We start from the raw sequence: 21,355 nt of genomic DNA on the forward strand, positions 1-21,355 counted from the left end.
TTGGTTAGAAATTTCATAACCTACATTGTGAAAAAGAGGAAAACAGCTTAATCCATGTATTCTGTGATTCCCAAATCTAAATTTTCGCACTGACACAGGTTTAGTCACATATAAATTACAGTAGTTTGCGTGTGTGAGAATGAATGAAATTAATAGCCCTCACTTGTTATCTCCAAGTCTTCTGAATTTTTAAGGCCTTAGAAAGAATATCGTTTAAAATAACCCCATACTCTATGATGGTCCTGATTCTTTCTTAGCTTGCCCCTCGCTATGAGAGGCTGACTACTTAATGAATTTGTCACAGAGGTTTTCCTGGCTGAGAGATAGCGGAGACTTTGACGGTGAAGCAGCGACAGGGGAACAAAATGATGGGCGAGGAAGCTTCGAGTGCAGGCTTTGCTCTTTTAACTTTATGCCCAGTTCCATAATTGTGCTTTCAAATGTAATTCTAGCTGCCAATTTACACTTTACCAGAGTTAAAACTTATTTTTAGTTTCATTTCCATGAAAAATGTGCACTTTGCTCTTGATTGACAGATATGCTTTGACAGTTGATACAGGTTTACCCAGTCAAGGCTTGTTTTAGTTGAAGGTGAAAATGGAAGAGGGAAAAAAATTGCTTCAACAGATCTCAGTATTTCTCTTTTTATTGCATTCGTTGTCTAACAACAATAATACTCATTGGCAAGAAATTTATTTACACTAACAAATTAAATTTAATCACAGGTATTGTTAGACTGGTCATAAAACAAACTGTGATATTTTGCTTGAATGCCTCTGAAAACCAAAGAGTAAGGAATGTCATTTGAAACTTTTTGAACAATCTAGAGAAGTACATATTAACCAAGCACAAGAGAACAATTCAGACGTGGCACTATTGTCTCTTCCATGCAAATGATCAGACATCAAAATGTACAAATTAAACGCTTAGGTAACATGCTATCCATACCTATCAGACTTAAAATTATTTTCAAACAATTCTTGTTCTTTACTGATATACAAAGAAAGCTGAAAATAAATCAACTTCTTACAGTGGAATAGAATTTATTCTCTTTTATTTTCAGCTGCCCAGTTTTGTCAGTAACATGTAGCAGATGTACAAGTGGTTGCAACACCATTAAAAAATACAAAAGCAGTAGTTATGATATTAAATAATGTTGAATAAAACATATACATATATATTTAAGGAATTTCACTAAGCACTAACTAAATTTCATGTTGTTGGGAGGTGTTATCTGGCTGGAGTGCCTCTTAATTCTTACTTTTTAAGGTAATTAAATTATTTCTTGCCAATTGTTCTTTCATGAAAGAATGATTACATCCTTAACAGAAAACCTGGGTGTATAAATAATATAGCTGAAAGAAACAGAAATGTACACCTTCCAACAACATACACTCCCAACCACTTGTGCTGTTTTTGGCAACAACCAAAATGCCATCACTCGCACAAAAAGTAAATAAATGATCATATGATGGCAACATTCACCACAAGAGAGCCAGTAGGCAGTGACTTTAAGCATCACAGCCACCAATTGTCATTTTAGAATTGTGAGCAAATTCACAAGAACACACAGTGCAATTTTTAGCCAAGAAAACTGCAGTCTGCAGTTGAAAATGCCCGAAGCTGCAGAAATTTCTTCTGAGCTCCAACTCAGCAATATGCAACCCTGACATCAAAGCATTAGCCAAATATTTGAGGAAATTTTCTTACTAAAATACCAAGTATCTGATAAATCAATTTTACCAAAATATATAAACATATAGAAGGATAAGTGCATCTAGTAGAAATACTTACAATAAAAAAATCTCTTAAAATCTATGAGCCATTCAATGTATACACAACACAAGAAGTGGCAATAAGGCTATGATTATAGCTCCAGGTCCTGACTGATGTTACCAAGTTCCATACACAATGTATTTTTTAATGCCATGTGATTGTAGTGTGTGTGCATGTGTAAGGTGGGAGTTATATTCACACATATGTAGTTCTGAACATCTACACAAATGGCATGCACATTGTTGAGAAGTTGTCTGTTCTCTTATTCCTTACATCTTACTGTTGAATCCCTAGCAGTTTTGGGGTTGGGTTAGGGTCAAGCATAGGAAATCATCCTATTTCTTTCCTTCTCCACTCTTGAGGATCTGGAATCAGGTCACAGGCTGTGCTGGGTCCACATGCTTACATATGCGAACCTTCAAGTAACTACCATTCCATAGGCCCACATAGACACCATGCACGAGCAAATAAGGACCCTCTGTCTACCATAAATAGAACTTGTTGCTTTCACTTACCAGGAGAAGCTGATTCTGTCGGCTTTCTCTTTGCCCCTCCAACTTCTTAGTTGGGCCTATTCTATGCCGCTACTTCAAGTTACTCAAATGTGTTTTGTCTGGTGTTATTTTTTTTCTCCAGTGTTTTGGACCAAGACTAGATTTCCTGAGACTTTAAATATGCAAGACAAATGCAAACAAAATCTGCCAACATACCCAGGCTGCTTTTCAGGAGTGAATCACTGAAGCACATTCAGATTTCCTATAACCCTGCTTTCTTTTGGGAATGTACAACCCTCCCCCAGCTTCCCACCCCCCATCATAATGTAAACGATTCTAATAGAAAATATGGATGTTTTGGCTGGGGGTGGTAGCACATGCCTGTAGTCCCAGCTACTTGGGAAGCTGAAGCAGGAGGATCACTTGAGCCCAGATGTTTGAGGCTGCAGTAAGACATGATGGTACCACTGCAGTCCAGTCTGGGTGACAGATGACAGAAAAAAAAAAAAAAAAAAAGAAAGAAAGAAAATACGGACATTTTATTTCTGGACTTTATCCTTAAATGCTTAGCTTTAGAATAGTGTACAGGTACATCCTTGATAAAAAGTAAATTTTAAAAGATAGAAAAGAACTGTGCTTTTCTCTTCCATTTTACCTTTTCGTTCTGAGACCACTAAGGTCTTTGCATTAAGTAGGTGACGGGAACCCTAGTGACCACTGTCCACCAAAGTGTCTCTCATCTCCAGCTCTGCCAGGAGTACCTTTAGTTACTCAAATGGAAATATCTCAGTGTAACGATGGGGCTACAACATATCCAAAGTGTAGATGGTTCTCTCAGGGTTGCTGGGACAGCTTCCTTTAGAATCCTCTAGAACACTACTGTTAAACACTGGATCTCCTCTTGAAGTTTAGTCTGCATAACCTTTAACACTTAAACATGAATCAGAGTATCTATATAAATGGAAATTTTTATTTCCTTTTTTACAAAATGCAATTTTCAAGCACATGTTAATTCTGGTACACAACGAACCCAGACGAGTTTGTCTTCAGCAGAAACTCTAACGGCAGAGATGCTAGATCAAACCACCTGTGACCATTTTTGTAGCTTGGGTCTGGGATATTTTAAGATGTCAGGCTAGGCATGACTACAGTGTCACAGATAGTGGCAAAGGTAAATCTGGTTCCTCATTTTCCCTCTTGCCACTTTGTTTCCAACAACAATGGAGCAAAAGGTAGACAGTCCCATTTTGTGCCAGTTGAAAGCTGAGTTTGGCTTCAGCACCTATCATACTGCAATCATGAACTGCTGTGGGTTAAAAAAGTTTGTGTGATGTTGAGGGTGTGAAATCAATGTCAATCCCAGCTAAAGGATGACAGCCACAGTGCAGCTTTATTGTCATGAAACTAAAGGGGGACTTCATCAGGAATGTTAGAATGGATGAAATGAGGTTTCTTCCCTAACTTAACATTCTGCAGTAAATTCCTGATTCAGGCAAAAAAAAAGAATGAGATAAGTATTACATAAACTGTGAGTTACTTGAAGGGAGATGGTCTTAAACAAAGTAATGTGTTATAAAACTAACATCCTTCAATGGAAAACCCTGACCCAGATACAGCTCATACAATGCTTTCTGTCTGCAGCTTGGCCTCTTCGCCACACACTCCCTCCCAGCAAAGCATAACCTATACCCCAAAACACTTTTGGCTATTGTTAGAATCATACTGAGCTCTTCTTTAGGGAACACAGTTCATAGCATCCAGATATTTCCTTTTTTGTTCATTTTCTGATAATAAAAAACTGCAAAGTGTTTAAGGTTGATGAAGTAACAATTCTGTATTAAATTGTAAGGACAGTGAAAACCACTAGCATTAAAGTAGGAATTGTGCAAGACACTGGAGCCTCGATTAGGTATCATGCACTACAGTCAATAAAAGAAATAATAGGAAAACAAAATGTGCACAAGATCTGAGGTCTTTCACTTTGTTTTCATACCCTTCATCAGTTTATATCTTATGCTTTGTGGGGCAATCAAACCAAGTGACTTTTACAATTTCATCTGTTTTAAGTGGTAATGCTAAAAGAACTCATTTAGGACTAAAATTACTATAATTTAACTAAAAAATCAAAATAGTTATAATACAAATGATTTAAGGAATAAGAATTTGATTTATAACATTGTCAGTTGGACACTGATCTAAACATTCAATGTACAAACAAAGTTATAAAGAAAAATACTTCTAAGACATTTAAGAAAATGCAATATAATAGATCATAAATTAGGTGCAAAAACAAGACACTTATAGACATTTCCAGTATATACATCCATTTTCAAATATTACCAAAGTGTAAACATAACTTAAGATAATCATCCTTCTATCTCTACTCTTGAATACAGTGAAATTTCCAGTGTGATCCAGGTCACTTTTTTCCCAAAGATAAGCAAAAATGGCAAAAATTTACAATAGCAAGCACTAATATTACTAGATTTTTTCTAATTTAGTGTTTTAGTATTAGAAAATTTTGCCAAATTTTATCGCTCATTAATAGTGGCTTCTTATTTCTCATGATGTTAATAAATAACAAAGCACCAGACATCTCAAGATATTAATAGAGTATCCAATATGGCAGTTTCATTATCATACCCCAAATGAAGACAGACAGAAAAACATAATGGTGACTTTGATAACTGTAAAACACAATGTTACTTCATGTTAACCTTTCTGAGGCTTGAATGAATGGTCTGTACCTAATGACAAAACAGCTGAAGCATAACAGACAATACTCTGGCAATGAAAAGAAAACAGGCCTTGGGTGTAGAACAGAATTAAAAATGTCTAGTTTAGATAATTTCCGAATTCAGATTTTCAGATAAGCAAAAATAATTTTTTTAAAGAAAAAAATCACACTGTTATTAAAACACAAGATGGGGCTATAAGGGAGTTCCCTTAATCTGTTACACTCAAAAGCCTTGCCCAGGCCCTGCATATGGAATAAATACTTCCAGTGGAAGATACGATGATGCTGGGAACGAAGCAGAGATTCCCATTAAGTAAAAGAAGTAAAATACTGTTCAAGAACTCATGTGGCCTCAAGTCTTATGTTGAAACTTGTCCTTTGGAAAGTGGATAACCTCAGTTTAGAGTCAATGCAGCAAAGAGAACCAGATACATGAGCATAAACTACAAAAACCCAAAAAACCCTCATCACACGAAATTTCTCAAAATGAGTTTATTTTCTCCTTCTTCTGCCCCAGTCTCCTGCACTTAGGACTTAGTTTGGTGAAATACAGAAATCCTTAATACTGGCTTAAAATTAGTATAAGTTCCTCCACTACTAAAGTGTATCCTATGCACTGCCTTAAACAAACTTTTTCCGTAAAATTGGAAATCTTTAAAGTATGGAAAGGAATGGCTCAGAAAAACCATTCAAAATCTCCCTAAAATGTTAACTGACAGTTCTTCTTTATAGGAACATTCTTTGTACTAAAAAAAAAAATTGGTTCTCCAGTTGAATATTATTCAAATCTAAATTTCCTCAAACTGGTATTTCTACTTTTCTTAAAAGTACATTTGTTAAAACACTAACTGAGCCCACCTGGGAAATCTTGAGTAGAAACTATGTGATGAGTTCCTGATTGTGACATAGACAGGCTGAAGACCAGCCAGAATGTTCCCCAGGAGAGGAAACCTGAAAATGGTGGTTTCCTTAAAAATCAATTTCCTGTTCAATTTCTTGGGTTGGGTGGGGGGAAGGGGAACTGTGTTGTGTTTGCCAGTGTTGCTGAGATGCTGAACACACAACAGTAGCAAGGTCAACAGATCCCAATATCCCATGGCTGCATTAATGTCTGATTTTTTTTCTTTCGTGTTCAGCTATATCTAGAGGATAAATATTACTCTCAGAACCTAAGGTAATACTCACATACACAATCTTAAGGCTTTTGCTTTTTTCAGTGGTTAACAAATAGCTATAATTTCTTTTCTTTCTTTTTGATGCCTAGCAAGCAGAATGGCTTGCTTGCCTTTTCCCTTAGTAGGTAACTATGGAGCAGAGCATCCATGTTTCCACAGCAGGGTGGTCTTACTGTCCAGACTCAGAATTAAGAGTGAATCTTTCCCACACACTGGAGTAGGTTTTGCAGCCCTAGAAGTAAGTACTGGTCCAGATCTCATGGCAGGGTGCTCTCTGCCATGCAGACAAGTGCAATTGCCATTTCAGGATCCCAAACTGAAAATTCACAGTGCTCCATCAACAACACCAGGGTGTATCATGCTCTTGTTGGGTGGGGTCAAGCTAGTTCTCCAAGTGACAAAACACACCCAACACAACACAAGATGTTGCTAAGTTAGAGAAGAGCAAAACACAGCTACTTAAATGAAATGTCTGGTTTGTTAATAAATCAAAGGTGGCTTGGGACTATGTCAGTAGTTAAAATTAAGAGTGCCTTCTATTGCAGAAAATGCAGTTATTCAACACACGGTTCCTCAGCCGGCCTAGAGCCGCATTACCCTTATCATTTAGTTTCTTCTTCATCCTCTGGAGGAGAGCAGGGCAGGAAGAGGTGGGGACTTCTCTTGGATAATCTCCATCTTCAGTAAGAGGGTATGTGTTACTGCTCACCAGCACCGTCGGCTGCAGTTGACGTCATCTTTTCTGTCTTTTTGGACTTCCTCTGCATTTGCTCTTGTTCCTTTCTCCTTAGCTTTTCTCTTTGTTTTTCCATTTTCTCTTGGGCCTTCCGAGCCTTCTCTAGAGACATCTTCATTTCCTTGAGTTTCTTTTTGACCACTGCTCGGTCCTGGGATGCTGTCATTCCAAGAGCCTAAGAAGGAAACACACACACAAACTGAATTTGAAAACCAGTGAGCCCTCTGATGATGTTAATATACCATATGTTCAAGTTTGTAAACTAATTCAAACATAAAAGAGATAAGAAAAGAGGAAGAGCTAGTTACGTTTGTTAAAAATTAACACACTGGGGGCTACCCTTTTTCTTTTGTTCTTTGAAGTCCCTTGCAAAGTATACCCTAAAGCTCATTAATTAAATGCTTTCCAAATTAGTAATTAATGGGTGAATGAATGGAAAAAAGGCACAATTCTACTTCTCCGACCTTTAGGCTGTAGACATTTATAGGTAAAGGTATTGCTAAACTCATCAATATTTTCAAAGCATAGGAGTGAACACCTGCTGTCACAGAGGGCTCCAAGAAGGGCAAGAAGAATTGAAACAGCTTCCTTTCTGCCAATGTTTTCATTACAATGAGAACCAAAAGTGTCTTTGGGGCCAGAATGCTCGTGTCAGCATGACTAACCATTCTTTCCCTGTAGGTAGACCTATAAAGGAAGCTTGATTATAATGAGGAGGTTGCTCGATGAACTTAGAATTCAGAATAAGGGGAGTTGCTTATGTACTTTAAATGTTTCGTGACCTTCAGAATCAACAGCAGGATGCATCTATCTATCTCCCCAACAGGGACAGCCTTGTCAATGGGGCCTTCATATTCACAAGCTATTGATTGATCTCTAACCTTTTCAAGACTGTCAAGAGATACTCATCTGCCCGTCAGCCCAGCAGGGGGCTGAGGCGGGGGCATGGAGCTTGGGGTTACATGGAGTTGGCTGTAAGCTCCTTTCTCCCTTTCCCAAAGGAATGGATGCCACCTTGGTCTCTAAGGGGGATGGACTGGACAAGTGGAAATGAAAGTGCCATGGAGGGGAGGGAAGATGTGTGTACATACTTGGAGAAAAAAACTTCTGGGGAAAACATCATCCCAGTTTGGGAGTGGTGTGTAAGGAAGAGTGGAGGTGAAGGAGAAATGAACAAGGAAAAGAAGAGTCGTGGATCTGGGTCTTAATTCTAACGTGATGAAAAAGTCCACAGTGGCCATGATTAAAACTCACACTACATCAGAAGGAAGGAGAGTTAATATATGGACCATGTGTTGCCAGGTGGAAGCAATGGAGTGGGTCCCTCGCTTTCCTAATCAGCAGCCTACCATTTAATTTAGAACCCCTGATGGACTTTCTGAAACTTCATTTACTACTCAGAAAGAATTCAACATCCTTTCTGCTGAATGTTGATGAGAATTACCTCTCAGATATGCAGAGTGCTCTTATCTAATGAAAACATTTTAGGTGCTTTGAGTAATACAAGTTATACCTGGTAACCTAACACAGACATATAATTCTTTACCTTAAGTTTATTTCCATCCAACTGCAGGAGCTGCTCTCCAGTGATGTTTTGGGCACTGAATTCAGATACATACTGCTCCAGATTTAGGCTCATTAACCAGTGAGAAACCTGCTGCACACTCCATTCCTGAACGGCCCGATTCTGACACTGACTGTGTTTGGGAGACTGTCCATCATCAAGGATCTGAGATAGGAATGTTACGTAGTGTTGTTAAAGGACCAAGATACTATGGCTCATATTATGCTATCAGAAGGAATTTCTTAACCTATGAGAGCCACACTTATGTTTAAACCAAAATATGATAAGCTAATGGTTCTAATGGTGGTAGAAAAAATACTTATTACCTATATGTTCTTATGTTTTTGGAAGTTTAGAAATTCCCCCATAATAAAAAAGCAGCATTATTAATGTAGGAAGTTTAATATAGAAGAAAATACACTAATTTTGCAAGCTTTTACATCAAAATAGTCTGGACAGATTATAAGAGGTAGAAAATAAATATTTCATAAATCTCTATATGCAATGCATCACTTATCCTCTAATAAGACACTGGAATTTTGTAAAAATATATTAACAAATACTGAGGTATCTTTCACTTGGGAGAGGAGAGCATTAAGCTCTCAAGCCTTCTTAGGGGAAGTTTCACAACCATTATTTCATTCGAGCAGCAAGCAAACTGTGAAGAAGGTAGGGCAGATAATATCCATAATTACTTTTAAGAAATGAGGAAACGGTTGGGCGTGGTAGCTCACATCTGTAATCCCAGCACTCTGGGAGGCTGAAGTGGGTGGATCACTTGAGGCCAGAAGTTCGAGACCAGCCTGGCCAACATGTCGAAACCCCCTCTCTACTAAAAATACAAAAATTAGCTGGGTATAGTGGCACATGCCTGTAATCCCAGTTATTCAAGAGGCTGAGGCAGGAGAATCGCTTGAACCTGGGAGGCGGAGGTTGCAGTGAACCAAGATTGTGCCACTGCACTCTAGCCTGGGCAACAGAGTGAGACTGTCTTTAAAAAAAAAAAAAAAAAAGAAATGAGGAAACTGAGGCTGAGGAAGTCTATGTGATCTGTTCAAGATCACACAGTTAGTAAGTGGTAGAGCTCAACAGTTAGGAGTTTATTCCAAATTTCTGGCTCTGTCCACTGCAGAATATTCCTTTTAATAGTGCAAAAGGACAGGTTGGTTCCTAGACCCACTAAGCTGAGAGGAGATGAAGGTGATGATAGGTCTTGGAGGAAAGACAGGAGTCACCTTGGTGACCCATAAAGGGAACACAGAAGAAGGGATGCGGTAAGCTGAGATGAAGGCAAAGAGGAGGAAAAAGAATGGACCATGTCAATGTAATGGTGATGGAAGATAAATCAAGGAACTCTGGAGGTGCAATGCGGAGATTCTCTTAACTTAGGAACATCTTTTAAACTAAGACATGACAAGGGCAGAGAGTAAAGCTATTTAACACAAGGAAACCCTTCACTACAGAGGAAGGTATTCTTGTATTGTCTCATTTTTCAGCCATCTCCAAAGAAAGAAAAAGCACATTCAAACAATAGCACACAAGCCATCACACACAGCCCACTGATAGCTCACCTCGTCATCTATCATATCCAGGCTCTGAGCGAGGGAGCGATAAAAGAATCAAGACGAAAAGTGTTACAGAAACAGGAGACACAACATACATAGTACATAGTTTTAATAAAACGAAAATTGCACCAAACTTGAAGAATACGGGCAGAAAAGCTTACGAGAAAAAAAAAAAAGTTTTATGAATCAAAAATCATGTTACGAAGAAATAGTAAGAACAAACATTTAGAGCAAAAATATCTTTATTTATGGTGCTTTCTGTCCTCCCCCCATTTTTCAAGGAACTAAATCACAAACCTCACTTCCTGACTCTCTCGTGCACATTTATCTCCTGATAATTTGTAGTAATACTAATTTTGACCCTTGCTTCTAAATAAATGGTTCTCATGCTATTTTCCCTCTTTATCAAAACTATCTCTGTCTACTGCAATGATTCTCAATCAGAGACCTCAACCTAGTCAGAGAAAGTATCAGAATCTTGGAGTGAGGGTGGTTGTAGGAGGAGGCAAGGAAAAAAAAGGAAGGAGTAATTCGTAAACTTTGATGTGATTTCTGAGCTGTTCCCCCATGTTTAACTCTGCACTGCCCAGCCTCCCCATCATGTGTGTTTACATATACATGTAAAAGGGGCCCCTGGAAAGCTTAAGAACAAGATTTTGCTTTTATGTTGAGAAAGGGAGGGAGAGAAATCCTGAAGACTTCATATTAAATATAAACCACAGTCTTGATGATTTCTATGCAAGATCTACCCTAAAAACATTTTCCTGGTGATGGTTCATGGGTAAAATGTCACATTTGACAAAGCAGTTCTGTCACAGTGCCATGAAAGTACCTCATCTGATGACAGTGCTAAGGACTGAGAGAGCCCTGGTGTTTTAGGTTCTGCTCCTAAGCCGCTGAGGTCTGCTGAACTGGTACTGCTGGGACTGAAGTCATCATTGAAGGTAAAATTCTGTAAAAATAAAGGAAGCTCAGTGTTACATGAGTGCAGTGAGTGAGCAAGAGGTAGGTGTTTCTGCAAGTTCTAAAAAGGCTCTTTTAAACCATCTTAGCAGAAATTCATGTATGATTTGGTGATGACCTTTAACGGGACAGCGGTTGAGAATGCTGCACCTTGTGCGGTTGAGGGAATTCTGGGTGCTTTCTTCATGTGATGAAAGGATAGATGTTTTAGAGAAATGATTCTTCAATCTCTCTTCAAGGGTACAGAATTCATTATCCTCTGCAACTGCTCAGAGGAATAATATTAATAAGCCTATCTTCTTTGACCCTAATCGTGATGAGTAACAGTGTAAGTAAAAATACAAGATGGTGTGGAGAGGCTGAGTTATTAGGAACAGATGGCAATTCATATTAGAAAGGTAGCTAGAGCACCCCCTGGGAAGGATCGCTTATTGTTGGCTGTGATAAATACTATGAGAAATGGCAGATCCTCTCCTGGATGTACCCTTCAAGATGATGAGTTCTGGGGGAGGTCACAGTCTGACAATACCCTAGTAGTTACATGCTGAAATACAACTCTCTCACAGCACCAGCAGAGCATCAAGGAGGCTGCCACACAACACAGACACAGGTTTCCAAATAATCACCTGGGGGTGGGGAAGGTGGGAGTGTATAAAGCTTCCCCAGAACTTCATTAAAATGTTCAGTGGATATGAAAATCAAACAACAATGACTACGTAGCTGCACTTGTAAAAACATTTTTAACCAAATCTGGAGTCTCTACAGTGCAAGATAATGGTGGAATTCTTTGAATAGCATTTAGATGCCTCAGGTCCAATACTGAAAATGTTTCAAGACCAAAGTGATGTGCTGCTGTCAAAACTTCCTTTGCTAGTAATTCTAAAATGGCTGGATTTCCAGGAACTCTAAGCACTTGACCAACACCATCTTGTTTCTATTCCATTTCCTTAGGAATTGGACTGTTAGTTTTCCACTAGGTTCCTTTATATTGGGTTTAGTTGGTTATCAAAAATAAATACCATGCCAGAGGCTGGAAACTTCAGTACTGAACAAACTCCAAAGTTTGCTAAAACTTCAGAAAAGAAGTCTAGGTTAGAGCACACCGAGCTAGGCCAGCAGAACATTTAAGCAGCAGGACATTTAACACGAACATTACCATTTGGTACCCCAGTCAAAACCCTTTGAGCTGTTGAAAAGATTTAAATTGAAACTGAAAAGAATTAAATTCAAGTAACATTAACCACATGTTTCTGTTTGAGAAAGAAAAGCGAACACAGATAAAAGGAGACCAAACAACGTGTGAAAGTTAGCCACCATATGTGTTTCAACAAAATGTTAGATAAGGTTTGCAGTGTCATGCTGGAAATAACCATCATGCATTTAAAAACGAGTAACACCCATGCATATATTTCCTAATTCTGTTAAAGAACTTTGGTGATAGAATTATACAGCAGTTGTTCAACATAGAAGTTTGATATTAAAAGAGGAAATAAGTAAGGGTGCTATGTCAGTATTGGTTTGTTTTAAAGAGTTTCACTTAGATGTACTGAGCACATATTCAGTCTCAAATTTATTTGCTTTTCAGTAAATCTTGAAGCACAGTGAAATAGTTTAGTAATGAAATTTAAAGTAGAATACTGGGTAAACAGATATATCACTCTGTTCTATGATTCAAATGCATCCTTCCCAGCATGGCTTAACTGTCAAACTGAGATTAAATAGCAATATGTGAAAAGATAGGCAAATCAAAGAGTAACGTACAATCTAGAATGAAACAGTATTAAAGAAGGTGATGGTTAAATGAGGCTTTCTTTTCCCCACACAAGAAATACCATGCATTGTTTATTGCAGTGTTATTACATTGGTTTCTTGGATCCAGACTACAGACATAAGTTGAGAATGCCTTCCAAAGATTGAAGAAGAGGAGGGATTTGGGTTTCTCTTGTTTGCTTTTGTAATCCATGTGTTTTCTACCTTAGACCCCTTTTTATCTGAAATTAGAGTCTCAGGAGAAGGCTGAAGGGAACTTGTAGGTGCAGGCAGGTTCCTGAAGGAATAGGATCCTTTCCGGCTGTCATTAAACCATGAAAAAGGCATGCAAGGGGAACGAGTGGAGGTCTGAGCTGCTGAACGTGGCTTGGGTGTCCAGTTTTCCAGTCTGCCTCTGAAGATCCTGTTTTGTGAAAAGAATGGGTGTGTTAGATAAAGAAAGGGCAGATAAAAGACTTACTGAACCAAAGGACTCTGAATATAGTTTGAAGTAAGAATTTGAGACACTGTTCTACTCAACAGAGTAAAAATTTTGCACTTTTGAATACGACACTAATCTTCATAGTTATCTTTTTGCCTCTAAATGGATTCTGTGACAACGATCAACATTTTCATATTGTTATTGCCATGGTGAATTTTTATAAAATGTGCCTAATAAGTGTATGTGGATGAATTATAATCAGGGAGGGGCACAGTCTTTTAGGAACTGCTATTAGGTTAATCACCACAGCATTTCCTTTATCTGGGTGACATGCCTCACAGCTAGGGACATTAGCTCATAAGCAGTATTCTTTCCTGTCTTCCACTGGACTTGTGTTCCCAAGGGTCTGAGACTTAAGAAAATGATATATTTAAATGATTTTGAAATTTCAGGGTTCATAATGCTTTAGGTAGAATACACAGTTTATTGGTTTTTCACCAGAATCTTAGTGCCTTTTCGCAGGAGGAGTAGGAGATCTGAAGTCCTCATCTCCCACTTGGAGGGCCAGGGTTCACCACCTCCTAAGTACATGGTCTCAGGCCTTCTCTTGGCCTTTAGTTCTCCATCTGTAAAAGGTGGATATTTTTATGTATCTCATTGTGTTTGTTAAGAATTAAATGAGATAATATGTGAAAGTGCTTCAAAAACTGTCAAAGGTCTATGTTTACTGTTTAACATTTAAAGGATTCAAAGGCATTTGAGGAACACAGTTTGAAAACAGATTTTTTTGTCTTAATGTAGGTTCTTTCGTATCTGTAATTATCTTTTGGTTAAGAGAAAAAAATAACTATCAGAAACCAAAGTAGGAATGGGCAGCAGTTTGTGCATCTTGGAAGAGGTCAGCCTTGCCATTTGATGGAATGCCTATTATTTGATAGCTGCTGATATCACGACAAAACAGATTCCCTTTCAGTTAAAAGTGCCTGAACACCACAGCCAGACAACTTCTGTCCCACCACATGTATACTGAATTTCAGTCTTCTTACATTTCATTTCAAATATATTTTGAAATGTATTTCCAGTTTATATAAATAGTATAACACCTAACAATTCCCATTTATTTCCAAGTATTATTGTGAGAATCAAATGGGACATGAATGTAAAAGCATCTTGTAAACTGTAAAGCAAGGTAAAAATGTAAAGGGATTATAAGACTGATAACTAAAGAGAATGAAGAAGTCAGTGAGGTTCTGATAAAATATTGAGATCAGCATGCTGGGCGAACCAGATGTCATCCTACACATGGTCTACACTCTAGGTGAGGCATTCCAAAAATATGAATCTGGATGATTATATAGGAGAGGGAAAGCTGTTCCCTCTGCAGCCTCTGGGGAGGGTGGAGGCAGAAATCTGATCTCCTTAGTGTAAATTGAACTTGGGAAGGATCTTGGGCTCTGACCGTTTGGGATGTAAACATGTGTCTCTAGGGAAAGATATGACCAGTGGCTCCATCTTCACAACTCTGGGAATGTCTCCATGTAGCTGGTCTCATCCCCCTCTTCCACTCAGCCTCCTTAAATGTCACCACATCACCTCTGCCGAGGTAAACCTCTCTGGAGTTCTCACTATCTACGCGCTCACAATTCAACTTCTGTTTTCTCTTTTTTTTTTTTTTTTTTGAGACAGGGTCTCGCTCTGTCACCCAGGCTAGAGTGCAATGGCACAATCAAGGCTCCCTGCAGCCTCAACCTCCTGGGCTCAAGCAATCTTCACACCTCAGCTTCCAGAGTAGCTAGGACTTACAGGTATGCGCCATCGTGCCTGGCTAACTTTTTTATTTTTTGTAGAGATAGGGGTTTATTATGCTATTGAACTCCTGCCTTGGCCTCCCAAAGTGCTAGGATTACAGGTGTGAATCACCACACTCGGCCTCATAATTTATTTTCTGAGGCTTGTTTTTTTAGCTTAGATTCCACATTCTAGTAAAAATGCCTAGAAAGCTCTAGCTGTGCAGAAACATACAAATATTTTCTCTGCAGCCCCATACTCTTATAATTGGGTATCTCTGAGGAAGAACTGGACCTGATGATCGTTATCCCCTCTGGTTATAGATTTCTGAATCAAGAGAATTTTTAAGAGTTTCATCCACAATTGCAATAAAGTATAGTAGTGCTTAAATATATGGATGTTGTTTTAAAGTTTATAAATAGACCATGATTAATGACAGCATGACAATCTTGTCCTACTCCCAGTGTACAGCCTTTGTAACAATGTTTTTACAACAATCACTATTATCTTTAAAAACAAATAGGGAGAAAATAAGAATTGTTTTCTACTTGTGGTCATTCTGTTGCTTTATTTGAAAAGGACTTTTGGTAGTCCACATCCTGTCCAAGCAACATTTGAAAAAAAAATCTGAAGGTCACATCTAATTAAACTCTTTCACAACAACGTTTTCACTGTCAGAAAAATATTCAAGACTAATAAGTCCACATGGACCCATGTATCCAGCACTGAGGGTCTTGAGGCCATGTGGTTCTTACATGTGTGGTGAAGGAGATCATGGAAGCTGGGCCTCTGGTGATACCCAGAGGCTTTCTTTCCCCAGCTTTGCACACCAAGTTAATAGACAGGAAGGAGGAAGAGCCAGGAAGAAGGCAATGAGAGGCCACTTCTGAGAAGACACCTATGTCTCCACAGTGGCAAACCACCAGATTCATGGATCTTTTGAAGAATATTTTTCAGTTTCCTAAGAGGCTTGGCTGTGTCCCTGCTGAAGCTGTATCCTGTATCTCTCATTCCTCTGTGTATATCTGTGATTTTAAAACTCCATGAACTGATATAATCCCTGGGTACTTGCAAGTATCCTTAAAGAACTGAACAGCGAGTGGTATGCTTTCATTTCTTGGACCTAGAGAACATTCATTTGAAAAAGGAAATTTTTACTTTAAAATTACAGATCTATCAGTTTAGCAGACATACTTTCTAAAATAAATGTCAATTTCCTTCTGAACAAATTGAACTCTTGGGCCCACAATAGAATCAGAAAGGGTTTGGGAGCAGTTATTCTATGTTGATCATTCTTATAGTCTATTTCACTTTGTGGATAAATCCATTAGGAATAACACAAACTCCTTCTTTCCTTATTTGTTTCCTCCCTTTCTCCTTCCTTCCTTCCTTCCTTCCTTCCTTCCTTCCTTCCTTCCTTCCTTCCTTCCTTCCTTCCTTCCCTCCCTCCCTCCCTCCCTCCCTCCCTCCCTTCCTTTCTTCCCTCCTTCCTTTTCTTTCCTTTTCACCTTCCTTTCTCCCCAAAATCGAGATTGGCAGAAATGAACTCTTGATGAATCTGACAATAATTTTTCCAGAGGATCAAAATAGGTAAATAGTCTATATTCCCTTCACCTTCTTTTTTAGCTGTAATTTAATGGCTTGCTATCATTTTTGGAAAAAAGAGAATCATAAGTCACTTCTAGGAACTGGCAGAAAGAATGACTTCAAATTCAGAGTTCATAATCCAAATATACCATTTCAGGGGTAGCTCTTTCCTGGCATTTAAATGGTTTATGTAATATCTCTTACAAGTAATGAACTCATTTACATATATTTTGAATCCAGTGTATCCTGGGACTGGCACCCCAAAATTAAATTGCCAGCTAAACATTCCAAGGTGATCTTTGTTGTTGTTACTTTAACTTTGAATACAGGTGTGTGAAGTATTCAGCATCTAACTGGATGTCATCAAAATATCATTAAGAGTTCAGAAACTGCCAGAAGAGATGAAGTATAACAGAAATATAGAATTTAAGGCAGGAGTAAAGGAAGTTAATTGATGAACGTTAGCTGCAACCAGAGGAAGAGTTGCAGACTTGTGTTTACCTAAATCAAATGATGCAATTCTGTAAGGTTCTAACATCCACCAAGGAGTTTGAGGTTGTAAAGCGAGCCTCATCTAAATGGGATCCAGAGACCCTAATGGATAATAGCTGTGAGAAACATGTCCACCTACAGTTCAGGGCCAACCCCTGGCCCCTACTCAGACATATCCTGCTCCCAGATCCTGAGTTCTGATCTAAATTTCTAATCAATAAATAACAGTCCATCTGAGATGGTCACTGTAGCGTTCAACTTTGAATCATTTGAGATGGTGAAACTATTTCCTTAGTAAGTCTTCCCCATACTAGAAAGGTTTAAAATGAAATAGAAGAGGATCACATAGATAAAATCCACACTATCAAAATGGAAATGCTAAGTTTAAGAATAACAGATATATTGCTTAGGTGTTTAAGAAAATTTGTATGAATAGAAATCTGAAAGAGAAATGTGTCCACTGATTCTATCTTAAAATGCTAAACTCATTTTAATGATCTAAACTCATTTTAAATTTGAGTTTTTAAGACACAAATATATTAAGCACTTTGATAACTATACTGGGATGTTTAGAGTCACTATAGTTAAATATTAACTTATTAGATTTTCAAGAGATTTTTTTAGGTATGGAAAAGTGTTTGCCCGTCAAGAATGTAAGTTTGTCAGGCTTCAGGCATTTGAAATACTGTACTTAAAAAGAAAACTGAATATTAAATTGATAAATGCAGTTAAAAATCGGCCAGACTGTTATGGGGAATAAGTCCAATCTACTAGGGCTAAGCTGACATTACTCAAAAGTCTCCATGAAAATGACTACATTCACTGGGCCAGGCTTAGGCAGAGATGAGGTGTTTTTTAACTCACACACATGTGCTCATCTCCATCAATTCTTCTAAAAGGTGTGTTTCCAGCCAGCTCAGATGATTCTTAAGCAGGGGTTTTGCTCTTACTCAGCAACAGAGCAAAGCGGACCCTCCAGGTACTTGTCATAGGATATAATTTCAAACTCACTGTCATGCCATGATTTATCTAAAGCCTCTTTGGGAGAAATAGCCTATGAAGGACTGCCTGAAGTATAATTCATATAACCCATTCATTCTTCAAGATATAACAAAAGTCATCCTTGGATGAACAAGACTGCCAGCCAAATATACAAGAAGAATATTGTTTTGTATCCTTCCCATCAAACCTGTTTTAAAGATAAACAATGAAAACAATAGCCATTTTTATTTAAGGATTTGAAATGTACTTAAATGTGACCATTTTAATCCTCCTAATAACATGAAGAGGTGTGCGAGGGGTGTGTGTCTGTGTGTGTGTGTGTGTGTGTGTGTGTGTCTACGTCTCCATTTTACAGATGAGAAAACCAAGGTACAGAAAGTTAAGTAACCTGTCCAAGAAGTAAGTGGCAGAGTTGGGATTTCAACCCAGGCTTTTAACCACATTGACATTGTGTTTTTGGCTTTGACTGGAAAGTCACTGTTACACTTACTATGAAGATGTTATTGAAGATGTTGCATTTCAAGTGAGTTTTTAATCTAACTTTTCCCTATTCAATTTATTTTTTAATAGATTATATTGTTGTAGCATATGTACTTTTGTATGTAAACAAATTATTTTGGAATAACGAATACAAATAAGTAAGAAAATAATAAATGAATATGTGCTCACTCACAGACCAACTGAATAATGGGGTAGAAATTAAAGAAAGATTTGTCTTTCATAGAATCCTACAGATCAACATTATCCAAAAGAAATATAAATGAACCACATTGTAAACTAGAATTTTCTAGTAGCCACATGAAAAAAAAGAAGTAAAATAATTTTAATAATAATACATTTCATTTACCCTCCAAACCCAAAATATTTTTTGACATGTAATCAATATTATACAATTATTAATAAGATATTTTATGTTGTTTTTGTTCATACTTAGTCTTTTGAGTCCAGCATTCCTTATTCTCCTACACATATCCCAATATAGACTAGCCTTTTCTGACTAGAGGCAACCATACTGGACAGTGTATGCAGAGGTGAATGGGAAGTCAGAGCCATGCAGTGTTAGCCCAATCCACTTATTTTTTGGTAGGAAACCAACATTCCAGGAATTTGGAGACTTGCCTAATGGAAAAGTAAGGACTACTACCTTGGCTTCCAGCTTAGTGTTTTTTCTGTTGTTCACACTTTCTACATGAATGCAAATTCATTTCCATAGAAGAGTGCCATCTCTTTTCTTATCATTTTCTCAACATACTATCACCTAGCCCCATCTGAGACACACACATCTCACAGAGTTTTCCATTCAGTGACTACACTGGAAACTTATCTACAGAGCTCCAAAGTAGACATTAGTGGCTACTTACTCCAGAATGTAGAATAGGATTTTATTTTATCCTTTGGTATATATTTTAAGGGGTGAACAAGCTGCGACAACTAAATGTTTCCTGCTTTCGTTATCTGCTATGCTGTCTGTTTAAAATCAGAACGTTGGTTGGGTGTGGTGGCTCGTGCCTATAATCCTAGCACTTTGGGAAGCTGAGATGGAAGAACTGCTTGAGCCCAGGAGTTCAACAACAGCTTGGGCAACATAGCAAGACCCCACCTCTACAATTTTTCTTTTTTCAAGCTGGACATGGTGGCAAACACCTGTAGTCCCAGCTACTCAGAAGGCTGAGCTGCAAGGATCACTTGAGCCCAGAAGGTCAAGGCTACAATGAGCTGTGATTGTGCCACGGTACTCCAGCCTGGGCAACAGAGTGAGACACTGTCTCCCCCCGCCCAAAAAAAAAAAAAAAAAAAAAAAGACAATGCCACTGAGCACATATTTGAAAAGGGATGGAACCAAATCATATTTCTTTGTTGGGTTTATTTGTTTATTATTATTAGCCTCATCCATTTTCTCTAGTTGTATCATGTCGCACACGTATCTGAGTCATTATGAATCCACAGGAACACAAAAAGTTAAACTCTTTATAGAGAGGAAAAAACTAAAATCAAGGCCAAAGAGTGAAAGTCTTGCCTCTTTAAAATCTAACAGCCACAGTTTATAGCTGACCAATAATCTTATCAGAATCTTAGCCTAATAAGAATTGGATGAAATGCCTCTAAAAGGTAACATTACTCAGCCCAAGAATCCTTCCCTCCTTTTTCTGAGGAAGTCTCCCAGGGGTGGTGAGTGTATTCCCATTGCCCCCCACTATCGTAGTGCGACCCTGCAGCTGATGGTGCTCACAGCGCACCAACTTTCAGGGTCCTGAGAATCCAACTCAATTGGATTAAGCTCCTCCTGGGCAGCAATTCTGTTCTTCCTGGGATAGGTTTTATAAGGTTCTGCACCCATTATCAATCTAGACAGAAGAATATAGGCTGTCAATAGATTTTATTAGTGTTAACCAATTACTATGACAGCTCAAAATTTTTTTTTTCTTGCAAGAGAAAAGTGTCCTTCTTCTTCCCTTGTTCTTCTATTTCAATTAGATGAATTCCTTTCCATCCTGCCAAAATTCTACTATAATTACAAATAATTATAAAACTATGATTTTATTTTTTTTGGATATGCCAATGTCATAACAAGGTTTGAGGGAGGCCGTCTCCCACATGCTTGTGAACATCCAATCATCACGCTTATGAACTACAAAAGATCAAAATCATGATTCTAATTAGAAACTAGTTTGTAGTGTGGGTATGAGTACAGTAATTTCTGACTGCTGAAGCAGGGGGACTCCAGAGTTTTAAAAATACAGCGGTAGTTAGGCAGCCAATCTAGAAGTCTAGATGTGGGTTCAAAGTGGACATCAGCCGTGGCGAAGCAGTGTGCTGATGGCCACCTGCCCTTGACAAGCTGTGGTTTTGCCTACAGTGAGGTGAGCAGGCACTCACCAACACAATCAAGATTGACTTGACTTTCACTTGTGATTTATACAAGGAGGTGATAATCTCTGGCTACTATGGCAAAATTCCATCAAACACCCTTCCCCTTCCTGGCTGCAGGTGCTTACATCCCTCTCAGGTGTCTCAAAGATGAGAGGGAGTGACTGTCTTCAAAGCCCAGAGACCAAAGGAAGGACAGTGTCATTTTCAGTATCTGAGTTTCTCTCCCATCGTGTATTTAGGCATCTCTTTCTCCCTTAAATGATTTCATTATTTGTTTTTTTTCCTGAGTATGTTTGATTTTTTTTTCTATTCTTTTTTTTTTTTTTTGAGACGGAGTCTCGCTCTGTCGCCCAGACTGGAGTGCAGTGGTCGGATCTCAGCTCACTGCAAGCTCCACCTCCCGGGTTTACGCCA

At 38.3% G+C, this 21,355-nt stretch overlaps 1 protein-coding gene and 1 pseudogene across 29 annotated transcripts in view; both read right to left on the minus strand.

Annotated features, from left to right (window-relative positions):
* Positions 1-628: 628 nt before the first annotated feature.
* The window catches only part of PPP1R9A (protein phosphatase 1 regulatory subunit 9A), a 389,269-nt gene continuing 368,542 nt past the window's right edge, over positions 629-21,355 (minus strand). For 6 of the 29 annotated variants that reach the window (XM_065542316.2, XM_074035494.1, XM_065542310.2 and 3 more), the window contains 5 exons: positions 12,871-13,183; positions 10,880-10,999; positions 10,054-10,077; positions 8,465-8,647; positions 629-7,093 (listed from right to left, as the gene is read on the minus strand). In XM_065542316.2, coding sequence (XP_065398388.1) covers positions 6,881-7,093; positions 8,465-8,647; positions 10,054-10,077; positions 10,880-10,999; positions 12,871-13,183 — 853 coding nt within the window. In that variant the 3' untranslated portion in view covers positions 629-6,880. The remainder of the gene's footprint in view (positions 7,094-8,464; positions 8,648-10,053; positions 10,078-10,879; positions 11,000-12,870; positions 13,184-21,355) is intronic. The other 23 variants (XM_074035497.1, XM_065542317.2, XM_074035496.1 and 20 more) reach the window with 10 other exon arrangements.
* LOC123572697 (small nucleolar RNA U13) lies at positions 20,616-20,710 on the minus strand (annotated as a pseudogene).

Source organism: Macaca fascicularis, chromosome 3, assembly GCF_037993035.2.
Source record: "Macaca fascicularis isolate 582-1 chromosome 3, T2T-MFA8v1.1".
Classification (NCBI taxonomy): Eukaryota; Metazoa; Chordata; class Mammalia; order Primates; family Cercopithecidae; genus Macaca; species Macaca fascicularis.